We start from the raw sequence: 24,217 nt of genomic DNA on the forward strand, positions 1-24,217 counted from the left end.
CTTTAGCTGAGCATGTTAGCTCAGGGTCTGGACTTCCTGAAGGATGATGTGTAGCCTCTGGGCTGGAGGATGCCTCTAGACCCTGTGGCTGTGCTGCTTTGACCTGCAGCCGTAAGTGATTCTGCATGCAGCGAGATTTTTTTTTTTTTTTCAGACCTATTCAAAAAAGCATCTGTGCATCACTGGTGGAGTTAATCTGTTAGGCCAGCTACATGTGGATTATCAAAAGGCGAGCTGCATGTCGCTCCTAGTACTTCCGTCCTGTGCAGATTTCAATGCGTGCTACTTTCTGCAAGCAGTAGTTTGATTTCTTTTTATTGTTTCTTTCTTTCTAGTTATGGCTACACTGCAGTTACCAGCCACCAACCTGGCAAACTTGGCAAACTTACCACCTGGCACCAAACTGTACCTCACCACCAACAGCAAGAATCCTTCTGGGAAAGGAAAACTGCTTCTGATACCCCAAGGAGCCATACTGCGAGCCACGAATAATGCTAGTTAGTCTTGCAGGGAAATCTAATGAATTAAATAATGTAATCACTGCATAATTAATATGTTTGGCATTTTTGCTATAAAGCATCCTGGTGCTGTGGAAGTCAGTAGTGGGATGGGGTTTCTTTGTTCACAACAACACAGTATATGGTGCTTTTTAAGACTGAGATCTTACAAGTGACTTCTGTTCTCGATGAAACTGCTTTTCCTGCAGTGCTCTCAATGTCTTTCTGTGCTGAAAGCAGACAGTGTAATTTTCCTCAGAATTCAGCAAAGGGTTGTCTTTAACTCTTCCTTGTGATCTTTAGGAAGACAACTGCATTTTCACGATATTAAACTGAGATGGATTTGAATGTGTTGTGAAAGCTATTAATAAGTAATGGAATGACACCCTGGAGAAACTAGAAGCATAAGGAGCTAAGTTTGAGAAGGACAAGATACTGTATCTGGAACTAGTGGAAGAGACCGTTTTGAATAGAGAGATACAAGGTTTGGCCCCAAGCTGTTGAGACCAGCAGAAATACTTTTTTGGTAATGGGCCTGTCAATCAAGCTTGCTGTGAAATACCCGGAGAGTAACATTGCTAAAATAGTTCTGATGGGCAATACTTCATTTTATAGTGTGCTCTTGCTGTAGGGAGAGAATACTGCAGGTTTTGGACTGTGTAGATGAAGAGTTTTGTCGTGAGCCCTCTCCCGAATGCCCCTTTTGAGGCTGGGGGTTGGGATGGGAGATGGATTTGGTGTAAAGTTTTTGCTCCCAGTTCTGATACTGGCAGTAAGGAAGAGATATTATTCAGCTTAATATGTAAGGCCGTAAATACCAGCAACATAGCAATAGAGTACATGTCACTGAAGAAGTAGATACTCTTGGTGAAGGTATTTCTGGGCTGTAGAATGTGATGGGAGCCCCATTGCTTGAGATTTAGAGAGGAAGCTGCGGCAGGCCAGCTTTGACAAGGAAATAATCTCACAGGCATCAAGGACGAGCCAATACTTGTGATTTTTGTGACAGAGCCATAAATACTTTGTAATCCTTACTCCTTAATGAGAGACTGCAAAAAAAGTGTTCAGGCTGTTCCTTCTGGAGACAGAGCAATATCAAAGTGTCACTGCAGATTACCACTGCATGGTGTCCATGATCTAATACTCTGCTAACAATTGCACTGGACAGCCAACAGAAGTAAAATTAAGAAGCCACTGGGATTCATAGTCTTTCTAGGGCTTTTGCTGCAAATTCATAACCTGCAATAGACTGATGAAAAGACTGTTCATCTGTTGGACAGCATTTTCTTTTGATAGAAAATTCAAAACAGTCTGAAATGACATTTGCTTGCCCACCAGTCCTCCTTATTTCCCCCATAGCTCCTTTTGTTCGCAGTGTTTGCTGAGCTTTTAGACAGCATCTATGAACTGTGGTGTACTGGATAATAATGATACTCAGCTGTAAAATGTGTGTCAGCAAATGTCTTGCAAAGTGTTTTTTAATTACGACTATATACAGGGATGCTTCAGCAGTTGACAGTGTTGGGTAACCAAAGGGTCAAGCCTCTTCTTCTGGTTGTAGGTCTCCAGTCTGGTTCTTCTACAAATAGTGGAGGAGGAGGAGCCCAAAGCACAAGCAGTAACTTGTCACAGCACCTCACCTATACATCCTACATCCTGAAGCAGACACCCCAGGTCAGTGGCATAAGCATCTCATTTGAAGCAGATCAACATTTCCAGGCTGCAGTGGTGTTAGGTTGGTGTCCTGTGGTTCTGTAGTACATGAAACATTCTTGGACTATGGGATCTAGATCCTCTCTTAACAACCCTTCCATCTCTTCCCTCTGCCAGGCATCTACTTTACCACTTGTTGCTGTTGGCACATCTCTGCCCCTCACCTCCCCTTGAGGGTTGTACCCTCATGGTTCCTTGCAGGCTGAGAAAGCAGCAGTGAGTAAGGCCAGGGTAAGCAGTGGGTGGAGAAAAGACAGTGTGGTAAGAGTGCCTGGTGGCAGGGCCACCAGGGTCACTGAAACAAGAGAGGTGAGGTGATACGATGGAGTTACCTTACACAGTAGGATATGTAAAAGTTGGAGGAAAGCATGAGAGCGAGCAGAGTAAGGGGGAGTTATTGGAGTGAAACAGCAAGGCTGAGTAAGAAAGAAAAATGAGGAACCAGAAGATTATGTGAAGGGATCCATGTGTGACAGAGGGTGAATGAAGCCTCTGAAGGGGGTAACAACTGAATATCGATGTGAAGTAGGAAGGGTCTAAGGTGATAGGTTATTATAGTGTTGGTGGTGTGATTTCTGCATGCCGCGCTCTGAATGTATAGCTTTTGTGAGGGGACTAAATACATTTTGAAGTGAGACGGTGTCTCTTTTTTTTTTTTTTTTTGGCCTTGCCCAGCAGTAGCCTCTCCAATCTTGCTTGCTAAGCAGCATTTGTCACAAAGAGTAAACTTGAAGAGCATAAAGTTTGTTAAATTGTAGTGGATGGCTCTGACAAGATGGGGAACTGAGTGTGGCTTTTTTCACCCCTTCCCTTGCATCAGAAAGTGTTCTGCGCCAAGAATAAAAGGCTATGTCCCGCTCTTAGTGCAGAAGCATCCACTGTAATTAGCAGTGCCACATTTTAGAAGATTAAATGTTATTGCATAATAGCTATAGGCTTTTATCCTGTATTGACACTCCTAGATTTCTGTTGACTCTTAACTGTGTTTCAAAGTGGTGACCTCTCGTAACTTATTTCTGGAGCAGGGCACCTTTTTGGTTGGCCAGCCTTCTCCTCAGAGTTCTGGGAAGCAGCTGACTCCAGCTTCAGTTGTTCAGGGCAACGTAGGAGTTGGAACATCTTCCACACAAGGACAAGCATTAAAAGTGATAACTGGACAGAAAACAGCTCTCTTTACACAGGTAACCTGCAAATGGTGTGTTTCTCTCTTACCAGTTAGTATTTTGTCAGATAAGGTATAGGAACCACAGCTGCACGTTGTAAGAGCTTTTCCTTTTGTAGTTGTTTGGTTTGGGTTTTGTACAATTGTGATGCTGGCTGTACTGTGGCGAAGAAGGCACATGAAGGCCTGCTTTCATATGCAGCTATTGGACTGCTAACATTTTTCAGCTTTAGTTCTGTTCTCAGAGTGGGTCACATGTAAGCTTGGGTTGCTAGTTTGTAAACGTGCTCTGGGATTTCTTAGTGAAACAGAGAAGTAAATACAGTTAGATGCAAAAATGTTCTTAAATATTTGAACCTTAGAAATGGGTCATGTGCTAAAGCTCTTAAAATGTTGGGGTTTGGTTTGACCTTTAAGGTCCTTTTCTAAAAACTTCTAGGTAGTCCCTGTAAAATTCAAACTCCCCAAGAGTACTTGTAATTCATTGTCCAAAATTCAAGATTGATGGACATATTTTTGCAGTCAACAGTTTGAAGTTGATTTCTGAGGTCATAATTTTGTTCCACGTATTGTTGCCACAATTTCGTCATCATCGAATGATTCGGGTTGGAAGGGACCTTAATGATCATCCATTCCCACCCCCCCGCCACGGGCAGGGATACCCCCCACCAGCCCAGGCTGCTCCCAGCCCCGTCCAGCCTGGCCTTGGGCACTGCCAGGGATGGGGCATCCACAGCTGCTCTGGGCAGCCTGGGCCAGCACCTCGCCGCCCTCACAGGGAAGAATTTCCTCCCTATATTTAATCAAAATCTACCCTCTTTTAGTTCAAAGTGATTCCCCCTTGTCCTATCACTACATGCTTTTGTGAAAAGCCCCTCCCCAGCTTTCTTGTCAGCCCCTTTGGGTACTGGAAGGCTTCCATAAGGTCTCCCCAGAGCCTTCTCTTCTCCAGGCTGAATAACCCCATGCCTTTTTCAAAAGTCTTCTGAAAATATTTTTCAGTAATACCAAAAGCATTTGTCTTATTTGTTTTATTGTTGTGATTTTGGGGAAGGGTTAAGTAAAAGAAAATCCAAAACAAATACACCTTTTTCCTTACGCTGAGTTCTTTCTCAAAGGCTGCGCCCAGTGGACAGACATCACTGGTGAAAATATCAGATGGGTCTATAAAATCAGTACCTGCCACATCCCAGCTCTCCAAACCTGGCACCACTGTGCTGAGAGTATCAGGAGGTGTTATCACCACAGCTGCTGCTCCTGCCGTGGCCCTTCCCACAAACGGGGTGGCCCAGGTGAGAAACAACATTGCCAGAACTCTGTAATACAGTGTTAGCGCTCTAGCTGATACAATCTCCAGGAAAGGACTTCTTTTTTTCCCTATTGGCGTTCTTCTCAGTCAGCATTGCTGGTGGGTTTGCTCTTATTTTTGTGTACCAGCACAGTGCCCACAATTCCTTTTCTGATTGGGTTGTTTGCTGTTTTTTATTTTCTGCGAAGAAACAAGGGGAGAAGAGAAACTGAAACTTGTGACACTTGCACTCTCTTGCTTTTAAGGTTGTTAAAGCCTTCCTTGTCTACCTGAATTTTATCTGGAAAAGCTTTTGCAGTCATACAGATGAGATCTTTTGAGTTGTGCAGCTCTCAAACATCTAATCTGCTGCTGGCACAAAAATTTGAAGAAGAATGTGAAGTGCCTGACACTTCGTATCCAGCAGGCCAGTGAAAGCCAGCAGTAACTAGGCTGTAGGTCTCCTCTCAGATCACAGACTCTCCACAGTGCTTAGTGCCCAGTCTGCTGTCAACAGATTGCAGAGGCCGGCAGTGGCCAGCCTGGACTTCTGAGCAGTAGGGAGACATGAAATGTTCCTGGGTCACATTTCTCATCTGGAGACCTACCTGCTTGCTGATGTTAAGGGGCCTGGCTCCGGGCACTATCAAAGCAGCTGTGGTAGCAGTTCCAATGTGCAGTTTCACTTCTGCTTGAAACCGCCTCCATTCTGTATGTACCATCGTCGTATCTGGGCTTTTGGATATGTGCTTGAGAACATTTTGCTGCGTAATGACAGACAGATAAACGTTTGGTTTTGCTGCTTCTGGATATTGTTACTTCGTTGTGCTTATTGTTATCTGTGACACAAAAAGGACCTTGTTGTTCTTCTCTGCCTCTTTTATGCAGCAAATAGATAATGCAGGTTCCAGTTCATCATCTTCTGGAACTCCTGTAGCAAAGACATCGGGACAGCAACACCAAATCTGTATAAGCCAGAGCCAGTCTACTTCATCAGTAGTGAATAAGACTGCCACTTCCACTGTTGTAAGTGTTGCTTCTCTGATGACTACACCAACGCCTGTGACTGGAAAAGCTGCAGTATCAGGTATTAAACTCCCTTTCATGCCTTTCCTATAGCAAGTTAGAATCCAGGTGTGAGTTCTTTAGTTGTCTGCACTGTAAATGGAAGAATAATCACCTGCATTTGTGAATGTGTAAAAGTAAAATCCTGCTTTCTAAAACTTATCTTATTAGTATAACTTCTGGCTTAGCCGAAGAGATGTCTAAATAATTTGGCATCCTATCACTCAGTGCATTGACTGAATCTGTTACCAATAATAGTGCGAGTTGCCCATTGGTATTAGAGAGGGATTTTAGTTTTCATGCCGAGTTCTCATCTGCCTATTCAAAAGCACAGTGTATCACTGAATGCTGAAACTGTTAAGGTACCAGCAATGCTACAGACTTGATTAGTTTGAAAGTGAAACTCCACTGAAGTTGGAGAAGCTGCATGAGCAGAATTTGGCTCTGAGGCTTTGCATCTGCTGTGTTTGGCTTGGAAAGGAGAGAGATGTTGGTTGGGGGGATCTGAAGGCTTTAAATTTGAAATCCATTAAGTACAGTGAGGTAGACAGGATCTGGAATGCTTCAAGTTAATAAAAATGAGATAATAAAGGTGGACTGCCCTTCTGTAGAGGAGAGTTCTCCTTGTTTAGTTTTCTTGTCTTCCAGTATCTTTTGTATCAGTATTTGAGTATTACACGTTAAAATCGGAAATTTTAATTTTGAATAATTTACCTGCTGGCATGTTCTGTTCACTTACTAAGTGAACTTAAGAATGGCTTACTAAGTGGAAACAGAGTAAAAATACAGAAAATAGAAAATAAATGACACTGAGCTCATCTGACACTGTCTTTTGAAAACAGCTGCTCTTGTTTCCCATGTGCACAGTCTTCCAAACTCCTCCTTTTTCATCACTCTGTTTTTCCCAGAGCTTGAAAGTAAACAACATAGACTGCTAAGACTGCCACAAATCTGAAATCTGCAATAAGCAGTTGAGTGTTTTCGTCTTTGCAAACAAAGCAGAAGTTTTTTTTGTAGAAAATACGCCATTCTGAATAGCTTTCAGATTAAAACTCCCGTCTTGATGTAAGAATGTTACCTAGATCTTGTTTTGGTTTTTGTAACCTGAGGCACTGACTTCATCATGAAAATCTATTTCTTCAAGAATCCCAGAAGAAGCAGTAGCTATAAACCATGTTATTTCAATGTAAAACAAACAACCAACCCCCCCCCCCCCCAAAAAAAAACCACCCAGAACCAAAGCAGTGATCAGATTCTGAAGATTTGTATTTTTAAAGGCAGCTTTTCAAAAAGACAGATTTTTTCCCTTGTTTTGCAACGAACAATGTCTGCTACCCATCAGGCTAATAGCGTTAGTTGAAAATGTCCCTTCTTACTCTCCTTGCTGTTTGGGTCCCTTGCTGTCCCATCCTGACACGTCTGTGCATCCCACACAAACAAATTGGTAAGAGTGGGTTAGCTGCCTTGCCTGGAGGTGAAAGCCTAACTGACCAGTATCTTTCAAAACCAAGAGACATCTTCACCAGATCTTGCATGTCTAGTACTTGGAAGGCAGCTGTGTTTCTTAAAGAATAATAGTAAAATATGTGAGAATGAAAACTTTATTGCAAAACAAATCGTGAGTATAAAATTACCATCATGAAACTAAGAAGTCTTCTGTTGTCCATGTTCTAAAGTAGAAGTCTATTAAATTTCCACAATCCGAAGAAAAGTTAGCTATAGATTGAATACAATTATATTGAAAATAGCCGATTTACCAGTAGAAAGGATGGACGTAGACCCAATTCACAGTGTTAAGAGTGCTGGCTGTGGTGGCTTGGGATGTGGAGGAGAGAGCTGGTGGACAGGTGATGGGCGCTACTTGCTGTGGCACGGCTTGGAGCTGTGCTGATTTCCACCGAAGTCCCTGGGTGCTGCCATTGAGAATGCAGTTAATGCCTGAATGTCCTGCTCGTTCTATTAGCCTTGACTGAAGTTGGTGATTTCATTCAGTCCCTACTTCAATACGCTTCATAGCTTGAGTAGCCATCCTTATGGATGTGTTCAGTGCGCGTTACAGAAAGACACAGGACATTCGGTCCCGATATGTCCTTCATCACACTTGCTGTGCAGCCTTGGGCTTGTCACTTAGTTGAAACGTGGTGGTTTGTGCTCCGCTGACTGCAGCGGGTGCTGCTAAGCTGGATGGCAGAGGTGCGTTCAGCACTTGGATACCTTGGTGAGAGTGGCTGTGTAAGTACAACAGAGCTGTAGTTCACTGGCTTACCAAACCCTTGAGCACAAGGTCTTGTTCTGACAAGTGTTTTACTCTGTGCTGAGCCTGCTTCAGCTGGAAGGTTTGTGTTACATCAACTTCTGCTTAAGATTACTTAGGTAATGAGGAAACTTGCTGTACGAACATCAGAGCGGCGCGCAGCATGGAATACTGCTCACTCTGTGGTGCAGCACCCCAGTATTTTAGCAATCATTTGTCAGTAAAAACTTGTCTGACAGGTCACTGAACTGTGACTTGTTAAGAGGGTGGCAGTGCTAGCTTACATACCATCCTGGTTCAGGCAGAGAAGTAGCTGGAGATAAACTAAATGGTGTGTTTTATTTAACATTTTGTCTTCCGTTCTTCTTGCAGGGTTGCTAAAAATCCACTCAAATCAGTCTAGTCCACAGCAGGCTGTTCTGACAGTTCCCAGCCAGCTTAAACAGCTCGGTGTAAACACAGCTTCTGGAGGTGTTCAGACAATACTCATGCCTATGAACAAAGGTAAAGGGCAGAGGAGGATGACAGATGGTGTGTGAAAATCCCCTTTGACACAGGGTAGCTCTTGGTCACTGTTGGCATACATGGTCCAAAGTTAGAGGTAGAAGAAAATGTAGCAAGGAAATTCATCCCTAAACCTTGTGCTGCAAAAAACACTGTTGCTTCTGAACATGGTTATTTCGCAAAGTGTATGAGGTTTGATTTTTTTTTTTTCTTTGTTGTCTTTTTTCCTTCTTTCTTTTTCCTCTCCAGTGATACAGTCACTTTCTACCAGCAAAGTTTCAGCTGTTTCAACTGTCACAGCAGCAAGTACGATTGTCCCTAGTCCCTCTACAGCATCCGTCACTAAAGGTAACAAGGAATTTCTCAGTAAGATAAAGCTGGTGCTGCTTTATACAAGTGGCCTCATGATGAAAGTAGAGCCTGTGACTGTGGGTTCCTTTATTTCCATTGTCAGTAGGGTTTAAATAAAGCAAAAATAGCACTTGGGGACTAGGCGATTAACAGTGAATTCCCCATGAACAAGTCCCAAAGCACAGGCAAGGACAGAGAAAAAGGGGGATGTTCTAGAAAGCTACCATGAGTCCCTTAAACATTCATTGTTTCAGGCCATTGCTGAAATGCATAGAGCAGCATGTATTTAATCACAGTTACTTCTGTCCTCAGAACAGTGGCTATGGTGAAATGTACTAGAGAATGCTTTCCAACAGCACTAGCTGTAGACAGCACGTATGCACGTGCACAGACATGCGGGGGAAAGATGTACATGCGGTACTTCCCAGAATAATGCATAGACCAGAGCTGAGAGACTCAAAAGTCCAGTTCTTGCAGAACTGTCGTGTGTCTCTCCCATCCCAGATGAAGGACCAGACTGCCTGGCCGTTCTTGGTTGGGAATGTGTCTCTCCCTTCCCCTGTCTCACCAGAGTTCTGTCCTAGACATGAGAAAGTTCACTGATGTCAAAACCAGCACTGTCTTCAAAAAAGTTCTCACTGAAATGACACTTCTTGCTAAAACTGTTAGTAGTTTTCTATCCAGCTCTTAGTTTACGAAGAGGCCAACGTACACTTTCAGGCAGTTCAGTTTAGATCAGGCAGTCATACGGAAAACATCTCAGCAACTGGTTACGCAGATTTTCTAAAAAGGATAAGATGTGAGCACGTTAAGATTTGGAGGAGGGGGAACATGTTCTGGTGGCTTGCTTTCAGCAGAATTGAAGGTCAGATTTGTTCATGCTTAACAATCAGAATGCAAACAACAAATGATGTTATGTAAGACCCTCAGTCTTACTGGAGTCTCACAAGACACTATTTATCAAGCTGACTGGTACTTTTTGTCTTAAATGTGTTCTGTTTCTTTGAAGTTAAGATGGAGCCTGATTCAACGGGACAGAACTGCAGTTCTGTGGGTACCCAAGAAGGCCAAGCAGCAGTGAAAACAGAAGAGAGCTCCGAACTTGGGAATTACGTTATCAAGTAATTGTTCATTTCTCTGTAAGGTTTTCTGATCTTTGAAATGCCAGGGGGAATGGAGATTTTAGGGAGATGTGCAGCAGTGTTAAGTTTGACCTAGAAATAGATTATAAAATCTTCTGTCCCATATGCTGCTGTATCACTGCTAATCCTTTTGAGTGGCATTTGTTTTGGACAGTATTGCAATATTTTCTTTGCAAATGGATTTGTATGCAGGGCTTATGAAAGGGGGAAAAAATATTTAAAGGTTTGCAGTTGTTTTGGAGTTTGCTAAAATCTCAAGCTGCTAAAACCTCTGTATCATCCACTGCTTGTGTAATTCCCATTGCCGTTGTGTGTTCTTGCTGAGGTCCAACTACCCAACAAAATGCAGGTCACAAAAGGGGCATCTGAAATTAGTACGGTCGTCTTGCCTCTCTAGTCTTGTTAAGCTCATATACTTTTGTAATTACTCAGTATGAAGGCTGCCTTGGTTCATAACTGGAATTAAGTAATTAAGATCATTGGAGTATTCTGAATGCTGTGAAATCGAGTGCCTTGCTTTGATGCTCTTGCAAGTACTTGTTAGTGATTTTTCAGCAGAACTCAGTTGGCAAAATTTTCTCTGCATATTTCTTGTAATGTGTAGGATGTTCCTTCTGCTCTTGATTCCTCCAGTGGCTGACTTCCCTGATTCCATATTTTGAGAAGTTTTGTTATCCCGACATATACCCTCCATCAGGGTAATGTCTGCAGGGATGTGTAGGAGACAGGAATAAATCTTAAGTCACTACATGCCAGAAATTATCTTAGTTCTAAAGTAACTAACGGAAAATACAGTACTTGGCAGTTAGATACAGCGTGGCAGGTTAAGTAAAATTTACCTAAACTCCCTAAGTTCAAAGTTTCCCATGCAGTATCACATGTTCCTACTGCAACAGCCTGCACTTACAGGTGTGTCTTATCCCTCAAGTAGTGTTGCAGCTTGCAAGATGATGCAGGGGTTTCTTCCAAGCTTGCCCAAAAAAGCCTCTGATGAGTTTCCTCAGCTTGACAGATGCAGCTTCAGATGTGGACACTTTGGCAAGAGGAAAGGCTGTTTGAAATACCTTCTCCAGATTCAGGCGTAACAGTTTATCCTCCCATTACTATTGCTATAATGCCTTGTGGCTAGAGACTTTAGACCATGCAGTGATTTTTAAACCTTTTGCATCTGGTTCCTTCCTTCCAGCAGTATTCTTCATTGTGATTCTTTTTATCCCTTGCAGCATAGAATATTTGGAGAACATCCAGCAGCTTTTAACAGCAATAGTGAAGAAAGTTCCATTAATTGCTGAAAAAAGTAAGCAGTAAATGAAAAGGCTTTGCTTTCTATTTTCATTGTATCAACAGAATGCCTTGCATACCCTGTAGCCACAAAAATTATTAAAAGGTGGAACGAAATGAAGCCATTCTCCTTAGAGAGCTTATTCCAGGTGTTAGTCTAAAGATGCTTGAAATTAGGTTCTTCCAATAAAGCCAAATACATTGTCACAAGTTATTAACTTTCATCTTTTTTTTTTGTTAGAAGTAGATTTTATTTCCTCACACAATGGCTGCAAATTGGTCTTCTTTCCCTCATTTGTCCTCAGTGGATGTGGTGGGGTTTTTTTCCTTCTTTTTTTTAATTTAACATCAGGGTTTCAGAAATGCTTGCAAACACAATAAAATAGTTCAGCATTGTAATGATTGTTTTTCTTTTTTTTTTTTATTAAACAAAAGGTAGTAGTTTACAGGGAAATCTATGGTACTTTATAGTTGCATAACTCTTACTCATGTACATAGCTGAAAATCTTAACAGCTTTCTCTGGTAACTAATGCAGTTTGCACAAGTGGTCCTGGAGACCGGGTAGGGCAGACCCCTCTCAAGATTGTCACAGTGAGCCAAGCAGGAGTGGGTGGCACGGTAAAGCTTTCATTACATTCAGCTCTCTGGCCTACAGTAGCATTTATGAATCCATTGCTTAGGATTCGTTTCCTCAAAAAGATTTTTGCCAGGAAACCTTTTCACTGTCGTTTCATTTTTATGTTGTAATTCATTTGCAAAAGAAAAAGGTTTTCCAAAGGAAGAGACTTCGACCAGTAAGACAGATCTACATTTCTACATCATTACAGTTTTTTGAGGAGAAAAAGACTTAAAACAGCCCATAGCCACAGATGTCTCTGTGTGACTAAGAAGGGTGCTGGTTTTGCATCCAAAAAACAGTGTCTGCTGCACTTATCTCTGCTGTGCTCAGAGAGAGCACGGCATTTGTAAGAGCGAGAGAGTTTCAGTTCCCAATCTTGTGAGCATGAAACATATTTCCCTCTTTCTCTCTGCTAAATAACAGAATTAATCTTACTTCACTTACTATAAATTTAGTACTGGTTTTGCCTTTGTGTTTTCCAGGTGAAGATGCCAGCTCTTTTTGTGCCAGTTCAGTGGAACAGTATTACAGCTGGAATATTGGGAAGAGGAGGGCAGCCGAGGTAATCCTCTCCTGTGTTTCATAAGCAGTCACTAGGGACACAAGAAGGATTTCTGAATTATGGAACCTCCCTTGTTGTTAGCCAATTTGTTTTCTGAAACGGTCTGTCATATTTTAAATGGAAGAATTCCTTACTGCATGATGCGCTGATTTGTGTCCAGATAGTGATCCAGTTTATTGTTCAGAGAGTTTCTTGAGCAGAAGAGGCTGTGAAGGTCATTTTTCAGTTGAAGTAAGGTGTTTTTGAAGCATTTAAAAAATCAGAATTTTTGCAAACTGTCCTGTTAGCACTTTATCCTCATCACTTCTCTGTGGCACGTTATGGTCATGGGAATTTTACCCAACGTACTTTGTCTTTTCATGGGCTTTTTTCTGTTTTCAGTAGGAAGAGGACTGAGGGATCTGACATAAGGAATGCTAGTGCTGAAATAGATTATCAGTTCACCAAAGTTAAATATTTCAGTGTATCTGGGCCTTTTTGTGTTGTGGTTGTTATGTTTCTCCCTATTTCTTCATAATTTTGTCATCTTGCTATGGAGTTTTGTGTGGAAGATGTTAAAACTGATTAGACACTCTGCTGTTGCCAGCTTAAATGATTGAAGCATCTAACCAGCATTTGAAGAAGCATATTTTACTCTACTGGATTTCTTGCACTATGCCATCTTAGGTGTCACTTGGGAGGTGAGACATTTCAAGTCAAGACAAGTGTATCTAGGCCCCTATAAATGTGTGTCCCTTTTTTCTGAGGTTTTGTTTGGATGACAAAGCAGAGGTTAAATGACCTGCCCTACAGCTGCCTGGTATCAGAATTAGGACCATCTTCCATATTTATTTTTCCTTGTCATTCTGACTTCTGAGAAAATCATATTCCTTTTGTTTTCTTTGCAACCTGGATTATTGGTCTGGGCCATGGTCTAACCTTAAATGTTTTAGCCAATTTGATGAGCTTTCCCTTCGGTTTGTCACAGTGGCAACGAGCGATGACAGTGAGAAAGATCCTTCAAGAAATCATAGAGAAGCACCCCAGGTTTCACAATATTACACCCCTGAAAACAAAGCACGTGGTACACTGGTGTCGATGCCATGGCTACACTCCACCTGACCCTGAGACCTTGCGGAACGATGAGGACTCGATTGAAGATGTGCTGACACAGATAGACAGTGAGCCAGGTGAGTGTGGAGGGACCTTTGGAAAGCTCCTTTCTGCCAAAAATGCAGTTTACTAAGTGGCTCAAGACTGTATAGACACACATGTGCTGCTGCTGTAGGAGAAGGGATTCTTACTTCCTTTGGTTTTAATTTAATTCACTCTGGAATAAGAAAAGTTGGAGGTAATAAGGGCAAGCCTGCAAGTAAGGCTGTCCCATGTCCCTGTCAGTCCTGATGTTTTCTGGGGCATCTTTTGGGTCTTATTGTGCTTTGGGGCCCTTGGAGGCCCAGTGTAGATAAAGCGTATGAGAGAGGATCCTTGCCCCACGATATAACCATTTGTAAGTGGGCACACAAGTGAAGCATGGCGAGTAATGACATTTCTGCCCTTGGGTAAGCTTAGCCTCTGTTAAGACTATGTAAACAATATGAATGAGTTCAGGTACAAAAAAACCAAAGCAAGGCAGGGAAACCTGGCAGTGGCAGTGTGGAGCTCAGTGGGGGTTAATTTACCCCCAAAAGGGAAGTGAAGTTCCACATTATGTTACTACAGCTGCTGCATTATTCCACTAGGCATAGCTCTGGGATCTTCACAGTCTATTTTAGTATGTATTAAATGTACATCTGTTAATTTCATTCATTCTTCATAGTTAAGCTCCCTTGTTTCACCTTCAGATAATCCCTTTCCTAAAGCTGAATGGTTTTTCTGTTCTGATCATACAGGGATTTAAGGTATTTCACAGAAGTGTATGGATTTGATGATTATTTGCCAAGTCTGGTACTGCATTGCCATTGTTGAAGGTGGAAAAGAAGCCTACGTCCACCTTTTAATATTTTTATCTAAATAACTAGATTTGTGTTTGTCTTAGAAGAAAAAAAATCTGTTTATTGCATCGCTTTCCACAGAAGGTTTTACTGGCTCGTGTCGAGCATGCAGAGAAGAGGTTGCCGTTTTGTAATTCCACTGTGAATCTGTCTTGTGATGTTTCTTAAAAAATATACTACTTGTCATAACGTAAAAGATGATTTAGTGCTACGTGGTACCCACATAGTAAAAACTCAGTTTCTCCAAGCAAGTGGAAGAACAACAGGCTGCTTTGCAACTGTCAAAAAGCTTCTGTGAGAATGTTTAGGAGGCTCACATTAGCCTGGTTTTGTTTGAAATGCAGCCACCTTTATTGGTGTAGGGGCAGATGAGGGAGAGGACCATGAGTGTCATGACGATATAATTAGAAGGCTCTCAATGACTGCTTGCGTTTCTGTTCATCCTTATGTTTGGTAGGAACTACAAAAATAACTTGCAAGTACCTTAATTTCTTACCATATTTTGAGTGTGCATCTGTTTATAAACAGCTTTCCATAACCTGTCATGTGTTTAATTGATTGCTTCTTTTTCAGAATGCCCTTCATCTTACAGCAGTGGTGAGGAGCTGTGCCGAAAACTAGAGGAACTACAGCAGTTTCTGAAACGAGAACCAGAACATGAAGAGGAAGTAGATATTCTCAACTTCAACGAGCCATTAAAAATAAACATTAAGAAAGAACAGGAGGAGAAGCAAGAGGAGATGAAGTTTTACTTGGCTTCCTTGCCTGCATCAGAGTTTGTGAGGGATGCTGCAGAGAAGGTAAGAAGTGACTCGCAAAGCTAATCACAACTAGCTTAATAACAGTTCTTGTCTTACATATATTCAGTTGCCTTTCTTTAATCTATACGGCCCTCTGGATGCTTTATGGAGTTTTTATAAATGCCGTGGAAAAACTGGAATTTCTGACTCATGACACTCAGCTGGCTAGTGCTAGCAGGAGAGAACGAAGCGTGCCAGCTGGGAGGTCATTTGGGAGTAGCTGTGTTGCAGGGCTTAGTACCAGGAAAATCATCCTGGAATGCTAGGAGAAAGGGGAAATGAGGGAAGAGGAGCACCAGCACTGAATTCTTCCTGTCCCATCATGTGCAGTTGGACCAGTTGTTGCTTGGACCAGTGCTGTTTAATAGCAGCTCTTGAAGAGGGGTTGCAGTAAAGCTTAGACCACAGCAAACTTCTCTACTGCTTGGATTTCTTCCCTCTGTTCAAATTAGGGTAAAAGAAAGGGAGGGGGGGTCTTCTGCCACAGCAGCAGGGAGGAAAGGGAGGAGACTGACTTGGCCTGGAGGAAAGAGCGCTTGCCATTGTGCCAGCAGAGACAGAGCGACAAGAGGGGTTTGCGTGCAGCGGTTGTGGGAGAAAGAACGGTCATCTCCACCTCAAATGCCAGCATCAAGGGACAAACCTTTGGTTCTGCAGTTTAGCTGTTCTCTTGCTAAGTAGGTGACACGGGCACAGGCGTGATGAGGTGGGGGATGAAACAGTCTTTTGATGTGGAGCTTTTGTGCCAGGAGTACTGTTTAAAGTGGTTTCAGTTGCCATAGTTAGGTGTGGGGAAGATGATGAATAGATGGATTGAATATATGTGCAGTTTTAAAATGCAGCTTCTGTTCTCAATCAAAAGGTACCCAGTGCAGACTGGTTTTTGCGTGGACTTGCTGAAACAAAAATTAAAACCTGCTTTTGTTTATTCTGTGTTTTAGAGGCATTTCTGCAGGCTGTTCTAATGGTCAAGCTGCATTTCTCCAGATTTTTTTCTTGAGATTATACTGCTAGAAAGTTCTGCAGTGTCTACTTGCTTGTTTTTTAACTACCCTTTGTAATTGATTTTTTTTCCCCTGTTAATCTCATTCTCATCTAATCTGTAGTACAACGTGGGTTGTGTTATTTGATGTACTGATTTTTTTCTCTTGTATTTTATAGATAGGGATTTCTTTTCAGCCTGCTGAGGTACAAAAGAATGTTTATGCATCAGTAATAGAAGATATGATTTTAAAGGTAAGAAATTACTTCACAATAAGAACTTTTCTGTAACCGTTTTGATTCAGTAATGTAGAAAAAAAGATGGAATATCCTTATTGATATGCATTTATCAAATCAGAAGATGCAGAGCCCGATGTCTGTCTTTGTGCATGTATGGAAAAAATACGTAGCTGGCCAAACAGTCACATACTTTTGTGTGTGTTTCTAGCTTTCTAACTGATTTATTGGCTTGGACATAGAGTAGTGATGTGCAGATTCTTGCTGCCAGTAACATACTGCCTCATTCGGTAACTTTGGAAGAACCCTTTCCTTTGTCCCACCCTTCAAAACTGGGGAGGAACCTGCCAGACTTCTGTAAGACTTGAATATTTTATACAAGGTTAGCTATTTTTTTTCATAAATACTGCGCAGTTCCTTTTGGCCTGTGTTGTCTCTGCTGGGAGAATGCTGAATTCCTGGAGACAGTAGCAATTCTGCCTTATATGAGAAACGATTTCTATGTCAGAAACACTTCTGGAAAAACAGAGAGTGTCTTACCAAAACTTTGAACAGCATGGAGTTGGAGTTCTTGAGTGTGGACTGAAGGCTAACACAGCTTGCTTTTAGCACTGCTCTGCTGTATTTCAAGCCAAAGGCAATTTTTGGGGTTGTTTATACAGGCTGCTGCTTATCAGATCAGTTTTACAAAAGCTAATTGATTCCAGGTTACACATGCACTCGCATGCACGCTTCTGCTCTGCTGTTACTTATAGTTGGAGTCAGATACATCCATTTGTAGACACAGATGGTAACTGTCAGATTGCTCCATTATAATTGTAGAGTTATGCCAGCTCTCCTGACTGAACATCCCAGAAACCTCTGCTCTGTTCTTGATACAGGCACAGAAAGCCAAGAGCCTTAATTAGCTTTTGACCGAACCTTGATTAAGCCAAGTATGTAGGGTACAGGGCTGCCATCTGCTTGCTGTCCAGGCTGGGAGGTTTTTGTGAAAGTGACTTGACATAAGCCTAGTGACCACAGGGGGTGGCTAACAAGCTTATACCAGCTCCCAGGAAAATACCTGGAATCTGCCATGTGCCAAACAAGCTTTGGTGTGCGAGAGGAAGGGCCCTAAAATAGGCTTTGAAGCCCAGGCTCTGGAACATTGGATCCACCCTGCTGTGCACGTACTGCTCTGCAGGTCCAGAAAGAAACCGGGCCGGGCAGTTGCAGCCCGAGCTTTGTGCATCTATAGGTCTCTTTCTTTCTCTTAAATATACTTGGTTCTTATTACTGTGCTAATAAAACACACTTGGACGTCTTGAGCTGCTCCCCTGCTGATCAAGGACAGGACTGAAGTGAGCTGGAATTCAGCTGCCCTTACACTGATACTCAAGCAAACAGCATGTTTCTTTCCTCTTTTTGTAATACTGTCTCCTAATGTTGTCTTTTGTCACAGGCCACTGAACAGCTTATGAGTGATATCCTGCGGCAAGCGCTAGCTGTGGCATACCAGACGGCTCCTCACAACAGGTACGGCAGCTTATTTCCTCTTGGACCACTTATGCCAGCATTAAGGGCTGAACTGCTTGAGGACTTAAGTCAGATTTTGTGTGGCTCAGACCATGTGAATGAGGGAATTTGAACTATATTCTGGGAGGATCCAAGCCTTATAAAGGGGTTGGTCATCTCCTAGCTCCATAGTGGCAAAGTAAACAACATGAAAAACTGAGGCAGGATTCTCTGGTGTTGCCATGCCCAAAGACAGATGACCTGTTCCTACAGAGCCATGTTGGAAGGACTTTCTCACTCTTGGCCATCTCAGGTTACCCTGTAGACAACTTAGCCATGGCCTGCCAGAACTTAAACAACCTAAATAATCTCCTTATTTTACCAGTATACTCTTTTTCAGGCTCATGTGATTTTTTTTTTAAGGTAACAATTGGGCCTCATTTTGATTTCTGTTTAGCAGCAGGATTTGGGATAGCCTGAAATTGGGGGGGGGGGGAGGAACACTACGAGAAAATGCTTAGTTTAAATATTGTATGCAATATATAAATATATATTTATTATATATATATTATATGTACATAGTTGTGCTATAGAAGTTCAAGAATTCATGCTTCAGCACTTGATTTCCCTGTCCCAATGCCCAAGATGTTTCCCCCAGTCATTTGTCTTTTTTTTTTGTGTGTTCTGACATTTTAATGCTCTTCCTGTCTTGCTCTAACACCTGCTCTTTTATCCTTTTTTTTCAATTGATCTTCCCCCACTCCCCTCTGTTAGTAAATTTATTGACTTGCTGCTTGATGGACACGTGTCTTTTTATGTATTATAATGGCATCTCTGATGCATTCCCTGCAGGACTCCAAGAGAGATCACAGTGATGAATATTCACAAAGCCATCTGTAATATTCCCTTTCTTGACTTCCTCACAAACAAACATATGAAGATACTAAATGAGGAACAATGAAATAGAGCAGAGAAGATGCTACAGGAAAGGTGGATTTATGACTGAAGTTGGGTTGACAAATCCAGTATTTCTGTAGGACACTATTATATACATTTATAACATTGGGCTACTAGATTGTTACCTCCAATTAAAGATGCACCTTAATGCAACAAAATGATGCTCTGTTCCAAATCAAGTTGTTAAATGTCAGTGTTTACTTGGTAAGTGTATGTTCAGTGGCTGAACAAACATTGTCAGTTTGCATCGAGTTGCGAGCTGTGAGAGACTCCACAGGCCTGGTCCCTCTGAGACAGCTGTATTGATGAGATGGAACATTTTTTTTAAAGAAAAGAAATTATGCTTTTTTATGCAGTCTGCATATGAGTTGTTTCCCCATGCAGTGGGCAGAATAGCTGCTTTGGCTCTCTGGATATGAGAAAAGTCGAAGGCAGATTTTAGAGGTGGGTTGTTTGAGTGGATGGGTGGGTGGGTTGGTTAGGTTTGGGTGAACAGAAGGCTGATGGCTGCAACAAATTCTGCCAGTCCTGCTCGAGTGTGATATATGTGACTGAGAACACAGCTGGGTAGACTTATGATGAGCTTATGCAGCTAAGTATCACCTAACCAAATTCCTTGCCTCTCTGGTGGAGGTTTCTTGGTCACCGCAGAAAGGCTAGACTGGCATATGCTCAATCAGGATGAACAAACCATGGCCAGGCTTGGTAAGATTAGACTGACCACTTGTCCTGCATGGGAGAGGAGAGGCACGAGGCCAGTATTCAGTGTTTATGGGGTTGGACTGGCTGAAACCCTTTGCTTGGCTCAGTGAGTGCCTCCTCAGGCTGCTAGCAGGTTTGGAGTGTGCTGGAAGGCAGGTGACCAGCTGTGTTGTACAAGTCTTAATGTTTTGACAGCATTCGCTGATGATCAGCTTGGATTATAAAGTGCTGTGGAAGCAGCACCACTTTGGCTTAAGTTCTGCTCAACGCAGAGAGGCCTGATAGGATCAAAACATCAGAGATTTGCTGCTTGTGGGGAGCTCCTCTGATGTCTTGACTGCAGATCCAAGTTCTGCTACTAACCCCAGCACTTACCTGTCTCAGGAACATCACTGGTGTAGGAGACACATCTGCAGCCTGGCTGTCAACACCTCGCTGAAGAAGGCTTCGCTGACAACATCCTGACCACCCCGCATCCACCACCCTTTTGTCCTGCCCCATGGGTGCTTGCTAGTGGTGTGAATAAGCTGGTGGGACTCCTGTTGGACTGTCGTGCTTTCAGGGTGCTTGTTTTGTGAGGCAGTGCTGTCATGTGGCTGGAGCATGGGTCAAACAGCCAGAACCTCCAATGCGCTGATCTCAGCTGGGTCTCTGATCTGCTGCATGGCCTTTGATTTAATCACTCTGTGCCTCAGTTTCCCCATCTCTGAGCATGGGGAGCCAGGATACCTACCTCACAGGGGTGTACTGAGGCCTCGCTCTTGTTGGTGCCGTGCTTTGACAATACAAAGCCTTTTATAAACATTAAACTACAGTTATCTTTCCTGGCCTGGGGTAGGAACAGAAATCTTCAAAATGTTATCTTTTGGTGCTTTTTTGGGGCTGGAAGACAGGTGATGGTAACTCAGTGTGCAGGAACTGTGGAAGACAGGTCAGGTAGAGGGTGGTTTCAGGCTTCCGAGGAGAGTAGCATAGGTTTGAAACAGTTCTTAGGCTGAGGAAGGTACGACGTACCTCGGATGAGATGCTGCCTGTCTTCTCCACCTTCAATAAAACTAGGGTCTGCAGGAAACTCCCTCTCAGTTCCACAGAGCTAGCAGGGAGGTATACGAATATACGAGTGGCAGAACCTAACCCTTGAATATAGGAAATGGGACCAATGGACAAAATGCAAACAGTATTCAGAGGACTTAAATGCCCCCTAGAAAGGGCGTTTCAGATGCTCTGGATTCAAAAGATAATCCCGGCTTGTTGGGGTGACCTGAGTGCAGGGTTGCCTGCACAAGTACAGTGCGCAGCTCAGCCCTGACGTGAGGTTTTTCAGCTGAGGTCAGCGTGAAGGAGCCAAGCGGTGGCGATTATGTCTGAGCTCAGTGCTGAGAGCTGGGAGGAATCCAGGTAGCTGGGGAGCTGCAGTGAACTCCACATCCGTGCTGCTTTCAGGCACCCCTGTACGCAGCTTTTACAAAAAAAAAAAAAAAGGGGGGGGGGGGGAGCATTTTCAAGATATCTGTCACTACTGCTGTGACAGCCTGCAGGTTGAGTGGGAACAGCCTTTTGGGCAAACTCAGTTGTGCTATGATCTTCTGCAATGACACGTGCATTTCCAGCCCCCGTCTCGTGTGGGCTTCGTTTCTGGGATGTTGATACGCCCAGAGCAGCTCTTGAGGATGCAGGAGCTCGTCTTTGGGCATCTGTTGGCAAACTGTGGCTTCCTTGCCTGTGTCCTGCTTTTTCTGTGAGGAGTGGAGTTTCAGAGTGAGTCCTGAACTTGGCCCTGAAGCAGGCAGGTAAAATGCCCCTTGTTCTTAACGGGGTTCTTGCAGTGGAGGTCTGTTGCTGCATTTCTGAGCAACCACAGGTTACTCTCCTAGGAGATGCTATATTAATAACACATTAAGTTTGCTGAAGAAAAACTTGTTAAAAGCAGATAGAAAATAACACATGTGTTTAGTCCTTCAGATGTAGGAAACGTTTGCAACAAGTTCTTTGAATTTTGAAAAGCAGTGGGAGAAAAATGTGTCGGTGAGAGGTTCCTGTGGGAATTGCTTGGAGATGAGTTGGAGGCTGTGGATGTTTCGTGCACCCATTCAGGTGTGTGTGGAACGCTACAGGTGATACGGTGTGTTGAAATGTTACGGTATATTTCTCTGGCTTTCTAAAGAGTCTTGATGCAAGTTAAAGATCTCTTTACAAATATTGCCCCTGTTTGTAATGCTGAGTGTTTAAATCCTTCATGTTATCTGTATTATACTGTATAATTGTGTAAGATACGTATGTTTACAATAAATTCTTTTATTAGCTGTGCTAGGATTGTCTTGACTGTCACCTGTCACTTGAAGTTTCTCCAAATCCACAGGCTTTTGTGTGCTCTGTATATTCAGAATGTTTTGCTGGATAAAAATCAGTAGTTGGGGAACTGATCTGAAGGAAATTTTCCCCTTTTTGAGTTATTTTGAAAAGCTCTTGGGTTTGGAGGCTGGGCGAAGAGGAGCACGGCAAGCTTAGCTCCTCCAGCTTTTCATCCTCCAGAGCAGCCTGTTTGAGCGGCAAGTAATTGCTTTGTATGGAAGATGGAGAAGCCTGGTGGGTTGATGTTGGCTGGCTGCCAGACGCCCACCCAGCTGCTCTCACTCCCCTTCCACAGAACAGGGGAGAAAATAAGACTAAAAAGCTCATGGGTCAAGATGAAAATGGGGATGTTGCGTACCAATTACTGTCACAGGCAAAACGGATTCAACTTGGGGAACATTACTTGAACTTGTCCCTCAGAACAGAGCTGGATAGTGAGAAACAAAGACAAAAAACCCCACACCTTTCCCCCTACTCCTTTTTTTCCTGAGACTTGACTGTTAGTCCTTCATTCCTGACTCCCACCTCCTCTCCCCCAACAAGAGGCACAGGTGTTGCTTTCTTAAGCATCCTCTCACAGGGGCAACACTGGCTCCTCTGCGGGGCTCCCACCATCGGCTGCCCTGGGGCCACTGGCACCCCCAGCCGCTCCTCACAGAGACCCCACAGCCAGCTCCCGCTCACGGGCACCTGATATGGACAGGAAAAGGAAGAAAAAAAGTAAGAAAAGCTAACTTGTCCTTTTCCCCAGGCTGTGGGGAGGAATTGTAGGTGCTTATGAGCAAACTTAATGGTAAAATCCTGCAAAACTCATTCTTGTTTGTACTAAATCCCATGAAGTGCCTCCTCAGTGAGCAGACACTGCCATGCCTTTACGCTGCCAGAGCCAAACAAATGACACCAAGGTGGCCAAGGAAGCTGGCTGGGCCCTTGGTGCTGATGCCTCCCCTCCTGGCTGCCACAGCCCTGCCCTTGCGTGGCTGACCGCATCTCCGGGATGTGGTGGTAGGTGCAGTGTGCCCCCAAGGCACTGGACCATCCGCTTCAGAAACAAAGCTGTGGGCACACCGAGCTGGCACAGGAGCTGGCACGGGAGCAAGTAGCATGTCTGAGTCCCAGGGTGCAGCCTTGGTGCCACCAGAGCCTGTGCCACCAGGAACAAGGATTCGGCAATCCCTTCTGTGCCACTTCTGCCCTGAAAGCAAACCCAGCCTCTGCGCTGCGTGGCACCAACAGCTGTTTGTGGCAAGCCAGGCTGGTCCTTAGGGTCGTACGTTACTGTGATGGCCAAGGTAGAGAAAATGGGTACGAATAAGGCAGAGGTGATAGGTTTTCATCCAACTGTTCATCCTCCATGAATTAGTGCAATGCAAAGAGAAAGGTGCAGTTTATGAAAGCAGACAATTCATGAATGTGCTGCTTGTGAACTTTTCAAGTTCAGGTAATGAGCTGTCCTGAGTAACGGGGTTATTTCCCATGCCAGAGCTTCTCCTGAACACATGGAAGCGCAGATGCTCACAGCTTCATGGCACAGGGGATGCAGCTGGCACAAATCTCGCTCTCAGCATCCCAGCAGGCCAGGTGTCAGCAAGATGGAATGAAATGAGCACACTCAGTGTCACCCTATAGGTAGTAAACTACAATGCTTCAGGTGTAAAACCTTCCTTTTAAAGGATGTTTCTTCATGTGTCAAATAACCCTTGTTTGCAGTGTGATTCACAGTTGGAAAGCCTTGAATGGACATGGACGTGAACCCAAAGTAATTGAGAAGATGAACAGGAGTGTGAGAGCAGCGCTGGAAGCAGTCCTGGCATCGTGGGCAAACCCTGTGTGGCTTTGCCCTCTTCAGAGGAACGTGGTGCGGTACCTTTCAACCTGGCCGAGGCGGTGCTTTCCGGGCAGAACCGCGCATACCGCAGCCATCGGGAGCCGGTTGCATCACCCTGTCCCTTGCCACGGTAAGTACCTGCTCGGTTTTCCTTCCGTTTGTCTCTTCTGTCGTTGGAACCAGGCAACGGGTCGTGAGCCTTTGGCTTTCTCCTGGAAGTCCGAGGCACGGCTAGAAGAGCTGGCAGCGCGCTGTCCAGGGAAGCCCGTTGTACCTGCAGCACCTTTATTCACTAAAATGTTCTTGGGAGCAACTGTAAGGCGATGGTCTCTGTTAAAATTCAAAGCAAGCGCTAGTTCCCCGTAATCAGTGTGAGATGGCGGAGGGAAAAAGAGGTGAAAGGGCAGTTCTTGTCCCTTTCCATTAACAGGGCGCACGGTGGGCACCACAGAGA

At 43.6% G+C, this 24,217-nt stretch overlaps 1 protein-coding gene across 8 annotated transcripts in view; it reads left to right on the forward strand.

The window, feature by feature from the left end:
• The window catches only part of YEATS2 (YEATS domain containing 2), a 50,023-nt gene extending 28,133 nt beyond the window's left edge, over positions 1–21,890 (forward strand). For 4 of the 8 annotated variants that reach the window (XM_055723405.1, XM_055723406.1, XM_027808807.2 and 1 more), the window contains 15 exons: positions 336–497; positions 2,059–2,171; positions 3,236–3,391; positions 4,491–4,664; positions 5,549–5,747; positions 8,352–8,483; positions 8,733–8,831; positions 9,844–9,955; positions 11,200–11,273; positions 12,360–12,439; positions 13,407–13,608; positions 14,986–15,212; positions 16,374–16,448; positions 17,872–17,945; positions 18,777–21,890. In XM_055723405.1, the coding sequence (XP_055579380.1) occupies positions 336–497; positions 2,059–2,171; positions 3,236–3,391; positions 4,491–4,664; positions 5,549–5,747; positions 8,352–8,483; positions 8,733–8,831; positions 9,844–9,955; positions 11,200–11,273; positions 12,360–12,439; positions 13,407–13,608; positions 14,986–15,212; positions 16,374–16,448; positions 17,872–17,945; positions 18,777–18,885 (1,988 nt within the window). In that variant the 3' untranslated portion in view covers positions 18,886–21,890. Of the gene's footprint in view, positions 1–335; positions 498–2,058; positions 2,172–3,235; positions 3,392–4,490; positions 4,665–5,548; positions 5,748–8,351; positions 8,484–8,732; positions 8,832–9,843; positions 9,956–11,199; positions 11,281–12,359; positions 12,440–13,406; positions 13,609–14,985; positions 15,213–16,373; positions 16,449–17,871; positions 17,946–18,776 lie in introns of those variants that run through there. The other 4 variants (XM_027808805.2, XR_008734402.1, XR_008734403.1 and 1 more) reach the window with 4 other exon arrangements.
• The last annotated feature ends 2,327 nt before the right edge of the window (positions 21,891–24,217 follow it).

Source organism: Falco cherrug, chromosome 11, assembly GCF_023634085.1.
Source record: "Falco cherrug isolate bFalChe1 chromosome 11, bFalChe1.pri, whole genome shotgun sequence".
Taxonomy (NCBI): domain Eukaryota; kingdom Metazoa; phylum Chordata; class Aves; order Falconiformes; family Falconidae; genus Falco; species Falco cherrug.